At 42.1% G+C, this 12361-nt stretch overlaps 1 protein-coding gene across 3 annotated transcripts in view; it reads right to left on the minus strand.

Annotated features, from left to right (window-relative positions):
* Nucleotides 1-12361, minus strand: part of map1aa (microtubule-associated protein 1Aa) — a 139743-nt gene that overhangs the window by 17365 nt on the left and 110017 nt on the right. For all 3 annotated transcript variants that reach the window (XM_034194115.1, XM_034194122.1, XM_034194129.1), the window contains one exon: nucleotides 3968-4050. In XM_034194115.1, coding sequence (XP_034050006.1) covers nucleotides 3968-4050 — 83 coding nt within the window. The remainder of the gene's footprint in view (nucleotides 1-3967; nucleotides 4051-12361) is intronic.

Raw genomic sequence — 12361 nt, forward strand, 5'->3', positions numbered from 1 at the left:
TGATCCTGCATGTTTTCCCATCACCAAAAAGCCTGCGAATCAAGAGCACATAAAGGAACAAAACAAAATCAAAACTAACAAAAGAAAAAGGAAGCAAACGTTGACCTTGCCGCTTTAAACAAAGTCAAACAATTCAGTTAATTTTTTGGAAAATCCGTGATCGGTGGCATAGACAATTTGAACCCGATAGCTGGGCAGAAATTTGTTGCTACCTGCGGCTTAGAACACTGCGGAAGAGAGCTCTGTCAAACAGCTCAGCTTCAGAAACCTCCCCTTCCCCTCCTCATGCTCGGCAGCAAACAAACAAAGCAGAAAGCAAGCAGCAGCAGAGAGGTTTCACAGTGGCTCCTCTCTGGTATTGGAAAACATTTCAGGTTGTATCAGTATTTTTCGATACTTGAATTGCATCTGTATTGGAAGCCGATCCCAATACTGGATTGGATCGGTCGCATCCTTAGGATCTGGTTGTCTTGACAACAACATGTGCGCACACGCAGGCCAGCCACAAACGGCTGGAATGTGCATAAACAGTTACAGTAGTTGATAAAACGTTCTTGCTTCTATTGATTCTGTATAACAACATTGCTTTTCATCCCACACATGGACGAGTCATCAGCAATATAAGGATGTTACGTGCAGCTCGTCAGAACTTTAGTTACTGATCCATTCAGATATCATCAACATTCGTGCAAGACGTTGGACTTGGGAGGTTGGACGAAGTTGGACGACAGTGACGCGGAACGCTGACGTTATGGGAATGATCAAGACAGAAAGCAAAATGAAATATGGACGAATTGACGTTGTTGGGATTTGTTCACATTTTTTAACAGTTTGAAAATTCTGGCGAAGCACCAGCTATAGGAACGAAGCTGGACGACGGTGAAACGATGTCAACGTCGGTCCAGATTTCTTGTTTCGTTTTAGCTTTAGTGCCCTTCGTTAGTGCTGTGTGACCAGGGATTAACAGACTTAGATAAAGTTCAAATACACCCTACAGTACGGGGGGAGTCAGACCCAGTAAATACTGGGGTTTGTAATCCAGTTTGAGCAAGATTCGGGCCAAATCACGCTCAAGCCAGATAGGTTTTTTTCTGAATCTGAACGGCGCAAATTGGATCTAAGCCAAACCCTATCGCTTTTAAATCCAATTTGCCATATTAAATTTAAATTTAATTACCTCTGCGGTTATGTTTTCACCCCTGTTTGTTTGTTTGTTTGTCTGTATGTGAACAGCCTATAACACCATAAGTCAATTGTCAAAGTCAGGAAAAATCTTGGAAAACTGCAAAAATCCCTGTCGTTTTACATTGAACAAATTTTCAACAATTCATAACTGTCAAAAAAGATCTAATTTCTTTCATATTTGACAGCTTTACGTAGGATGGTATCTTTTATTGACTGACAAAGCTTGATGGGGATCTGATCCGGATTGTGGATTTTGTGGACATTTGAATTTGATATTAAAAAGCTCATTTGGTGTATATTTTGCATTATATCTCAATGAAAAGTGCCTCAGTCACTCTCATTTTTCTGTTATGGATTTACCTTCACCACTACAATTGGTTAGAGGTTCCAATTTTATGCCCGTTTGTCTATCTTCCAGTTATCAGTCGAAAACTAAGTGCCAAAAAGCAATGACAAACTGTGCATATCCCGGTGTGTAGTGAGCACCTTGTATGGCAGCACCCTGACATCGGGGTAAATGTGAGGCATTATTGTAAAGCGCTTTGAGCATCTGATGCAGATGGAAAAGCGCTACATAAATGCAGTCCATTTACCATTTATATTAAAGATAAACAATGTTCTGTGAAAATTATCTAAAAAAGAATTCAAAAACAGAAAAAATTGGAAAAAACCCCAAGCCTGACAATGCTACAAAAAAACTTCCATTCAGTTACATGAACTAAATACATACTCCTGACATTTGATCACATCTAATTTTGCTGTGGCTCTACCCAGTTGCCTGTTTGGCTGGGGTTTTAGGGTTTTCAGTTATTTGGTGACTTTTGAATTCTTTTAGTATTATCATATTCTGTAGGTAGTCAGTTTTTTAAATATTTATTATTTTCGTATTATTATTTTTTATTTTATTTATTATTATTTTTGTGTAAATGGTAAATTGACTGTATCTATATAGCGCTTTTCCATCTGCATCAGATGCACATAGTGCTTTACAAATAATGCCTCACATTCACCCCAATGTGGGGGTGCTGCCATACAAGGCGCTCACTACACACCGGGAGCAACTAGGGGATTAAAGACCCTGCCCAAGGGCCCTTAGAGATTTTCCAGTCAGGATGGGATCTGAACCGAGGATCTTCTGATCTCAAGCCCAACGCTTTAACCACAAGTTGAAATGCAAATGAGGCTAGAATCCGGATAACTCGGTGATCATGGCATCAAACTTCCTCATTGCATTTGTGTGCCCACAGCATCCTCTCCACTGTGGTAGCATTAAGTGTGGCTGCAACGGTGAGGACAGCAAACAAGCTTCTTTCTCTGTGGTGCCTTCTGGCCAAGAAAATCCGCTTGGTGCTTTCCCTTTCATGTGTCACACACCAATGCTTGAATCTCCAGATCAACAAGCGCACACACTCGCACTGACACATCCCTTTCAGTTTGAGCCATAATGATTTTGGACACGTGTAGGACTTGAAAAAGAGATCTCAACACTCTCCAGCTAAACTGAACTCAGCTCAAGCCAGACTGCCAGCCCGAGCCTGAATTTACCTCACAGCAAGAAGGTCCTGGGATAGCTTCACACCTGGTCCTTTCTATGTGGAAGTTCCCCCCATGGGTTCCCTTGGGGTGTTCCGACATCCTCCTACTTCCAAAGACATGCAGGTTAGGTGAACTGGAAACTTGAAATTGTCTGTAGGACAGCACTTTGGCTTAGTGATTAGTACTGCTGCCTCACAGCAAGAAGGTCATGGGATTGATTCCCACCTGTGGCCTTTCTCTGTGAAGTTTGCATGTTCTCCCCGTATTTGGGTGGGTTCTCTCCAGGGTGCTCCGGCTTCCTTCCACATCCAAAGACAAGCAGGTTAGGTGGATTGGAAAGTTTAAGTTGTCTATAGGTGTGCATGCGACAGACTGGCATCCTGTCCAGGGTGTACCCCGCCTCACACCGTATGAGTGCTGGGATAGACCCCAGCCCCCCGTGACCCTTAAATGGAGTAGGCGGTTGAAGATGAGTAAGTGAGTGAAATTAACCGTAGGTGTGAATGCAAATGTGTCTGAGTTTGTCTGTGTATATGTGACACTGCAACTGACTGGCATCCTGTCCAAGGTTTCCCCCACCCCTCATCCTATGACTGCTGGGATAGGCCCCAGCAGCCCGCGACCCTTAATTGGAGTAAGTGGGAAGAGAAAATAAATGAATGAATGTTGTTCAAAAATGTAGGATGATTGTGTCACACGTCTGTTTCTTCACATGGACAATTGGAGACGTATGGCTGAAGGTGTTGTACAAGGGGTTGGTATGACTAGTGCAACGCAGGGAACCAATGGTGATTGGGCAAATTTGTAGAAAAGTTGCATTGATTGGAAAAAAGTACAAGGTTGCACAGGAATTGGCTGAATTTACAATAACTATTCCATTTGGAAGATCCCAACTTTGTTGAAGGACTGGCATTCTGGTCAAAAATAGTGTGCATAAACAACAAGCCCAAAAGTTAAGTCTTGATCAACAAAATTTGTTAAATATGTTAAATAACCACTAATAATTGCATTTCACCAGCGGTGTCACTGTGGACCTTCAGCTCAATGGGACAAAATATTTTCTGTTAATCAAAGGAAAGATGATCACTCAAAGGACAGACAGGCACCTCCCACTGGGACTAAAAGGTGAATGAAACATCTCACAGTGAGCCATATAAACTGAGTGACTTGGACCAAAAACCCTGAATGCAGAAAGGTCCTGCAGGAATGTAAGTGTGTTTGTGTGTGTGGCACAGATATGACTCACCTCTGAGGCAGCAGTCTCCTCGGACGGATTCACCAGCACCACTGTCTCAAGGACATCGCTTCGATACTGGAGAACCCGCTGGCCTACAAGACACAAGTGACAAAATGAGGCACTATACCCATTCTTCAAATAACATCCTGTTTGGCATTAAAAAAGTAAATCTCAATCTAATGCAAAAAATAGCTCCATGTTTTTTGGATGTAGAGCAGTTTGGATATGATGCCAGGTACATATGTTGTCAGATATACATTTGGCTGTTTGTTTTCTTGATGCACATTCTGTTCTTCAGCATTATATCTTCAGATTGGGTATTTGTCACACTTTTAAAGGTTTAAGATCAAATTAATTGTTTTCCATATCATTTTCACAGCTACCATACATAAGTTGCATTTCATTTTTTAATTTATTTGTTAATATTTTGGGAGGTCCTGCAACTTATACTCTAGTGCGAATGGAGAATAGGTCATGTTTTCTATGTACAGTGCTTTGCAAAAGTATTGGGCCCCTTGGTATTTCACACATTTTAATTTATTTATGCCATTTCAAATACAAAAAAGTAAATCAGGCTTCTCAAATATAAAAAAATTCTAAAATGATCTTCCTTAAACTCAAAGCAAATCTCTATAAATTGGTATAAATTAATAAAAAATATATAAAAGCCGAGATGATAGGTTGCATAAGTAATGGACCCCTTCGGTATAAGACCTGTAAATAATCAACTTCATTGCCAGTTTTCTTCAGACATGTCAGGGGATGGATACATAAACATTTCCAAGTCACTAAATATGTCTTGGACTTTATTTACATCAGTTATGAAGAAATACAGAGTGGCATTCTCTGGTAAATCTGTATGGAGTAGACATTTCTCAAAAACTGACTGTGAAAAGAGAAGAGTGAGGAAAGCCACCCAGACAACCCAGAAGACATAAGATTCTGTGGCTGTGACTGGAGAAATTGTGCATAGTACATGTTTTGCATTTTGTATCCCCAGTTACACAGCTTCATGATGAAGTGGTATAGAGGAGGATTGAAAGAGGAGGAAAAGAAATGACAGTAATAAAAAGTACACTAATTTGAGAAATGATGTGGTTTCAACACTCAGAAACATAAAGAAATATTGATTTGGATGCACTGGCAGCTCCATGGACACCTGAAGGTTAAATTTGAACCTCATAATTTGATATGGATCCACATTCCTGAATCATCCAGCAAGTGTGAGCGACCGACTGCAAGGTGGCAGCACAGCCCCTCATGTGTTCCTTTTCCCTCAGACTCCCGAACAGTGTTTAAAAGAATATGAAACTAGAGTACTGCGCTCATAGAGCGCAAACTTCCAACTACACTCCAGATCAGATCCAGATCAAATTTTATGTTTCGATAGAGCCTGCTCATCTGCGACTCACTATCAAACATGAGGGACAGAAGCATTTTTTATTGATATAATACAAAATATCGATCACATGAGCTTTTCAATGGTAAAATGAAATATCCGCAAAATCCACAATAGGGATCAGATGCGGATCAAACTTTGTTCGTTGAGAGTGACGGTTTACACCTCATTGTCACAAGTGAGAGTCACTGAGGCACTTTTGATTGAGATATAATGAAGATTCTAATCCAATTACATTTTTTTCCACAAATCTGACGGGTTAATCGTGTGAGATTTCACATTTCGTATATCGGGTGGAAAATCGCAAAATATTCGACCATTTCACATTTAATGTATTACTCCATGCCCCAACTGGCCACACGCGCTGCTACGCAGATGTCAATATTGCCGCTGTTAGCTGAGAGCAAGAGAAAGTCGCGTCCCGACGACAATGCCGAAATGGGTGAATTTAAGGTACCATACGAAAGTACTGATTCTGATATAGAATTATCGTTTCACATTTGGATTTGATGGATTTTCACATTTGATGGATTACTCCGTGCCCTGACCGCTGTTGGAGCATTGCTGCCTTGACAGTAAGCCTCGTAGACAGAATTACCTACAGAAAAAAAAAAATGTGCAAACGATGGAATTGGATTAGAATGGGAATAACTCCCTTGTGTCTGATTTGTGGACATTCATGCTGGATTACGGTGGCAAATATCCGTAAAACTCCTTTTTAGCTCAATTTGCGACCGTATAAACAGCATGACCGTCCGCAAATCATCAGACACAACAGGGTTATTCCCTAAATGTACATCAAATCTGGTTCAGATCTGGATCTAACTTTGTGAGGTGATAGTGAGTGCCAGTCTGCACCTCGCTTTCAAATATGAGAGTGATTGGGGCAGGTTTGATTAAGATACAATGTGAAATATACTTTAAATGGGGTTTTCAATGTTAAATTTAAATGGCTACAAAATCCACAATTCAGATCAGATCCTGACCAAACCTTGTAAGTCGATAAAGGATACCATCCTATGTAACACGCTCAATTATGAAAGAAATATGATCTTTTTTGACAAACTTCTGAATTTTTGAATATTTGTTCAATGTTAAAGATAAGTATTTTTCCAACATTTTTCCTGGCTCTGACCTTTGACCTATAATCTTGAATCAGTTCTTGCCCATGAGGATACAAATCCGCTGTTAAAAAAATTCATGACAATATATGTATGAAAAACTGTGGGTTACAGGCTGTTCATAAATAGACAAACAAACAGGGGTGAAAATAAAAGCTCCATCCAACTTTGCTGGTGGAGGTGGTGGACTGACTGACGTGGCAGAAAACAAAGCTGAGAAGTTACAGTGAAAGATGTGCTGGGATAAGACAGAGTGTAAAGTGTTAATATGATGGGAGGGTTTAACGTCCTTTTCTGTGGGTTCGTCTGTGTTTTGGCACAACAAATGGACGACTAACTGGATGGACAAACGTTTTCTTATCCTTGACTTCTGACCTTGACCTCTGATCACATGATGATTATGCAAACCTTTGTAGAATAAGACATCAATATAGACAGTCCAGGGATGACACATAAGTGTATAGAGCTGTAAATGTGATGACACTGTGACCTTGACCTTTTTGGTCCTACAAATATAGTGCAGGTCCAAACTCAGCCGGCTCACACAACAAAATGTTCCTCACTGAGAATAACACAGTCGCTCACAATGAATTACGCGTGGCGTTGTAATATCCTGTCTTCCATTATCTGCCGTTAATCTGCAGGTTTGTCCGTGCGCAACCTCCTCCCTCCCCACCCCTCCGACTTCTCTTTTGTGTTTGCCATCTCATTTCTCTGTTGGCTCCAGCTGAAGCCCCACCAGTTTAATCCTGTCAATACACATCCGCAACAAAAAGGCAAAAAAAAAAAAAAAAAACACCTCAGCAGCTGTTGCTATGGGGACGCATCTTACTTGCTGAGTTACACTGACCCAGTCTTTGCTAAGGGAGACGCATTGCAGCATTTCTACAAGAGGGAGGGGAGGACTGTACTGCATGAAAGTACGTATGCACACAGCATCATGCACGAAGTGAAAGCAAGTGCAGAGGCAGCAGCAGCAGCGGCTTTCTAAGCACAGAGACAGGGATGCAGCTTGAGTTTAAGCGATGCTGGTTCTTCTCCACCTCAACAATAAGAAAAAGCTGTCAAAGGAAAAATAAATACAGCAGCCAGAAGTGAAAAGGTGTGAGGTGTTAGGTCAGTATGTGTTACACTCACACATATGCAAAGGGGGCGTGGCACCTGGGGAATACAGCCAGTCCACCAAAGGAAATATTACTTCATCAGCATGCTGCTGTGGCCTAGTTTCACAGATACTGGTGTTTTACCGCCACATTCAACACTGAAATATGTTTAGAATTTTCTCAGCTGATTATACAAGTTTAACAGATCTGATCGAGTAAACATAGGAAGAGCTGAGCAGAACGGCACTCTGTTGGCTGCTGAGCCACGCCTTCTGTTACACCTGTTGACCTCATGAACTAATTAGCATGAGTTAATATGATTTGTGTGGTAATTGTTATCCTTAAAGGACCCTTCACACATAGTATAAATAAGTACAACTCAGGGGGACTCCCGTCGGAACAGCTCGTATGAGCGAACCACGCAAACATCATGCCAACGGGCAGGCATGCACGATGCCACTGCGACGATTCGTGTATGCGGGAATACAGTGCCAGCGGCTGCACGATGTATAACCACATATTGCAGCTGCTGTAAAGAAAAAAAATAATTAAAAATTAAAAAAATTCATGCTGCGATGGTTTCGTGCATGCAGGAACACAGCAGGTTTTCACAGATGGTGTGAAAATAAAAAAAAAAATAAAAAAAAATTACCCACCCACGGGACTCAAACCTGCACTTTCCAAAAACTCTGACTGCCAGTCAGAAACTTTACCACTGAGCTACCATCACTGTCCTGTGAAAGGTGCGGGAAAGTGCCTGATATAAGGAAGGACACGGACGTATTAAAAAAAAATAAAACCACACACCATATAAAAACACTGCATTTTATTGAGTCCCTCTTATCAAGCGGACAATACAAATATGATCCGTCTGTTCCTCTGTACATGACCCATGGTCACAGACATACAGTCATGAAATGACATGAATGAGAAGCAGTGTGCTCTATCATGTCCATATCTATTGGTCCAGAGTGTCCAGCCGGCCCTGCGCGTGTGTTCTGCGTGTCTTGTGGACGGCGCGCCACAGGACAGACACCGCGTCATGTGGAACAGCGCTCACATGGGTGATGTGACAGTCAGATCGCCCGCTGCATGTTATGATCTGACGGTCCATTTCACCTGGGGTAGCCTGTCGCCACAGCGATATATGTTTTTATCTATGTCCCCGTGAGGACAGCAAGCAGGCACAGTGGGCAGTTGTTAGTCCATGTCCGTCCAAACACAGTATGTGTTCCCCAGCCATGACGTCCAGATCCCCACAGCTGCTCCTGTCAGCGGCCACACCCCATCAGTTCAGGGCACACAGGGCACAGTGTCATTGTGTCTGTTTGCAAAGCCATACTCGCTTGACACTGACTGTCTGCTGACTGTTGTCATTTTAATAGTGCGAATGTGTCACCTGAAATTTGGCCAACACCTGCCGTGAGAGGATTCGATGGGCTTGCACAACGCACACTGTTTTTCACCCGCTGGTGTGCGCAAATAGTTGTAGCAACAGGGGTACGAGGCGTTAGTGGCAGCTATGATTTTACAACCCCAATTGCAATGAAGTTGGGACGTTGTGTAAAATGTAAATAAAAACAGAATACATTGATTTTCAAATCCTCTTCAAGCTATATTCATTTCAACCGACCACAAAGACAAGATATTTAATGTTCAAACTGATAAACATTATTTTTTTTGTGCAAATATTTGCTGATTTTGAAATGGATGTCTGTAACACGTTTCAAAAAAGTTGGGACAGTGGTATGTTTACCACTGTGTTACATCACCTTTCCTTCTAACAACACTCAATACTTATTGAGTGTTTGGGAACTGAGGACACTAATTGTTGAAGCTTTGTAGGTGCAGGGGTCGAAATACATTTTTTTTACCTAAATTCCCTAAATAACATAAATAATATCCTAAATAACCTACTTGCACTGGTGCTAGTAACAAAAAATTACTTGCACCAAAAAAAAGTTACTTGCACAACAAAAAGTCACTTTCGTCACTTTCACACCGGGCCCACTTCAAGTTGCTTCTTCCTATGGCATCATGACTACACAGGAATGTCTGCGTCAGGTGCGCGCAGCAGGGGGCAGAGAGGAGGTGAGAACGCAGCCTGCAGCCAAACTGTGCACTCTGATTTCTCTTCTACTGCTGCAGGTCTGCGCTCTGAGTTCTGTTATAGTTTATCTTTCCTCCTGTGACCGTGACATGTGCGCGCGCGTGCATGCAAACAAACCGTCCGTGAGTAAATGTGGAGATGTCTGGGGTTATACTTCATGTGGACATGTCCTGTCTCTGGCAATCAGTCTGTGAGCAGGACTTATGTCCTTTTTTTAACACAGTGATGACAGAGTTTGAGCAGAGAGCAAAGAACTAACAGCCTGCAGCCAGACTTTTTTTTTTCACGTGCGCGCGAACGAATCGTCACAGCAACTCGCTCCATGTGTGAGAGTCATAAAATGCAGGGAAGACGAAGACAACACAATGGAAATTGTTTTTTTCCTTATTTATTCCTTTACTGGTTCATTCTACTGGTGCTTATAGTTGATAAAACTTGGATAAAGTTACTTGCACCAGTGCTAGTGAAGTATAAAATTACGTGCACCGCTCGAATAATACGTGCACAAACTAGCACATGCACGTACTATTTCGAGCCCTGAGGTGGAATTCTTTCCCATTCTTGCTTGATGCACACCTTCAGTTGTTCAACAGTCTGCGGTTTCTATTGTCGTATTTTACGCTTCATAATGCGCCACACATTTTCAATGGGCGACAGGTCTGGACTGCAGGCAGGCTAGTCTCGTACCCGCACTCTTTTACTACAAATCCACGCTGTTGTAACACGTGCAGAATGTGGCTTGGCATTGTCTTGCTGAAATAAGCAGGGACGTCCCTGAAAAGGACGTTGCTTGGATGGCAGCATGTGTTGCTCCAAAACCTGGATGTACCTTTCAGCATTGATGGTGCCATCACAGATGTATAAGTTGCCCATGTCATGGGCACTAACACACCCCCATACCATCACAGATGCTGGCTTTTGAACTTTGCGCTGGTAACAATCTGGATGGTCTGTTCCATCTTTTGTCCAGGGGACACGACGTCCATAATTTCCACAAACAATTTGAAATGTGGACTCATCAGACCACATCACACTTTTCCACTTTGCGTCTGTCCATTTCAAATGAGCTCGGGCCCAGAGAAGGTGGCAGCGTTTCTGGATGTTGTTGGTGTATGGCTTTCACTTTGCATGGTGGAGTTTTAACCTGCACCTGTAGATGTAGTGACAAACTGTGTTAACTGACAATGGTTTTCTGAAGTGTTCCTGAGCCCACGCGATAAGATCCTATACATAATGATGCCGGTTTTTAATGCAGTGCCGCCTGAGGGATGGAAGGTCAAGGGCATTCAATGTTGGTTTTCGGCTTTGCGGCTTACGTGTAGAAAGTTCTCCAGATTCTCTGAATCATCTGATTATATTATGGACTGTAGATGATGGAATCCCTAAATTCCTCACAATTGAACATTGAGAAACATTGTTCTTAAACTGTTGGACTATTTTTTCACGTAGTTGTTCACAAAGTGGTGATCCTCGCCCCATCTTTGCTTGTGAACAGCTGAGCCTTTTGGGGGTGTTCCTTTTATACCTTCACCTGTTTCCAATTAACCTGTTCACCTGTGGAAAGTTCCAAACAGGTGTTCTATGAGCATTCATCAACTTTCCCAGTCTTTTGTTGCCACTGCCACTTTTAGACGTAGATTGTGGGGGGGTTCCCATGATGCACTGTTTCTTTCTCTTTTTGCTCCGTATGCATCACTCTGCATTTAATCATTAGTGATCGATCTCTGCCCCCCTTCACAGCATGTCTTTTTCCTGGTTTTTTCCCTCAGCCCCAACCAGTCTCAGCAGAAGACTGCCCCTCCCTGAGCCTGGTTCTGCTGGAGGTTTCTTCCTGTTAAAAGGGAGTTTTTCCTTCCCACTGTTGCCAAGTGCTTGCTCATAGGGGGTCGTTTTGACCGTTGGGGTTTTTCATAATTATTGTATGGCCTTGCCTTACAATATGGAGCGCCTTGGGGCAACTGTTTGTTGTGATTTGGCGCTATATAAGAAAAAACTTGATTGATTGATTGATTGACTGTCCCAACTTTTTTGAAACGTGTTACAGGTATTCATTTCAAAATGAGCAAATATTCAGTTTGAACATTAAATATTTTGTCTTTGTGGTGTATTCAATTGAATATAGGTTGCAGAGGATTTGCAAATCATTGTATTCTGTTTTTATTTACATTTTACACAACATCCCAACTTCAATGGAATTGGGGTTGTACACATTTTGCATACAACTCCTGCTTCATGCGCATTTGATGTGTAGTTCGACCAAATTCGCACTATGTGTGAAGGGGCCCTAACTGAACTGCCCATGTATGAAATTTGGTGGTTGCTGTTGTTGTTGTTGAGAATGCCTGTAGTGATGTCATGTCAAATGCTTTGAGTGGAATACAGGAGGTCCTGTACATATTACAGAAGACTGTTCACTCTACGTCCACCAGTGTAGATACTGAGCTGCTATGCTTGTTTCTCGGGATTAGATTACTGATTAATAATTCCAGGAAAATTTTCAACAACCTAAAGTCTTCTTTCTAGAAATCCCCACCCCCACCCCCCCACACACACTTTCATGTGGGGCCAAAGTACCCCAAGGTTGAGCAGTTTGGAGCTTAGGGACAACTCAACAATCAAACCTACCAAAATCGGCTAAAGAAAAATGATCTATCCATCCATCCATTTTCA

Source organism: Thalassophryne amazonica, chromosome 2 (genome assembly GCF_902500255.1).
Source record: "Thalassophryne amazonica chromosome 2, fThaAma1.1, whole genome shotgun sequence".
Taxonomy (NCBI): domain Eukaryota; kingdom Metazoa; phylum Chordata; class Actinopteri; order Batrachoidiformes; family Batrachoididae; genus Thalassophryne; species Thalassophryne amazonica.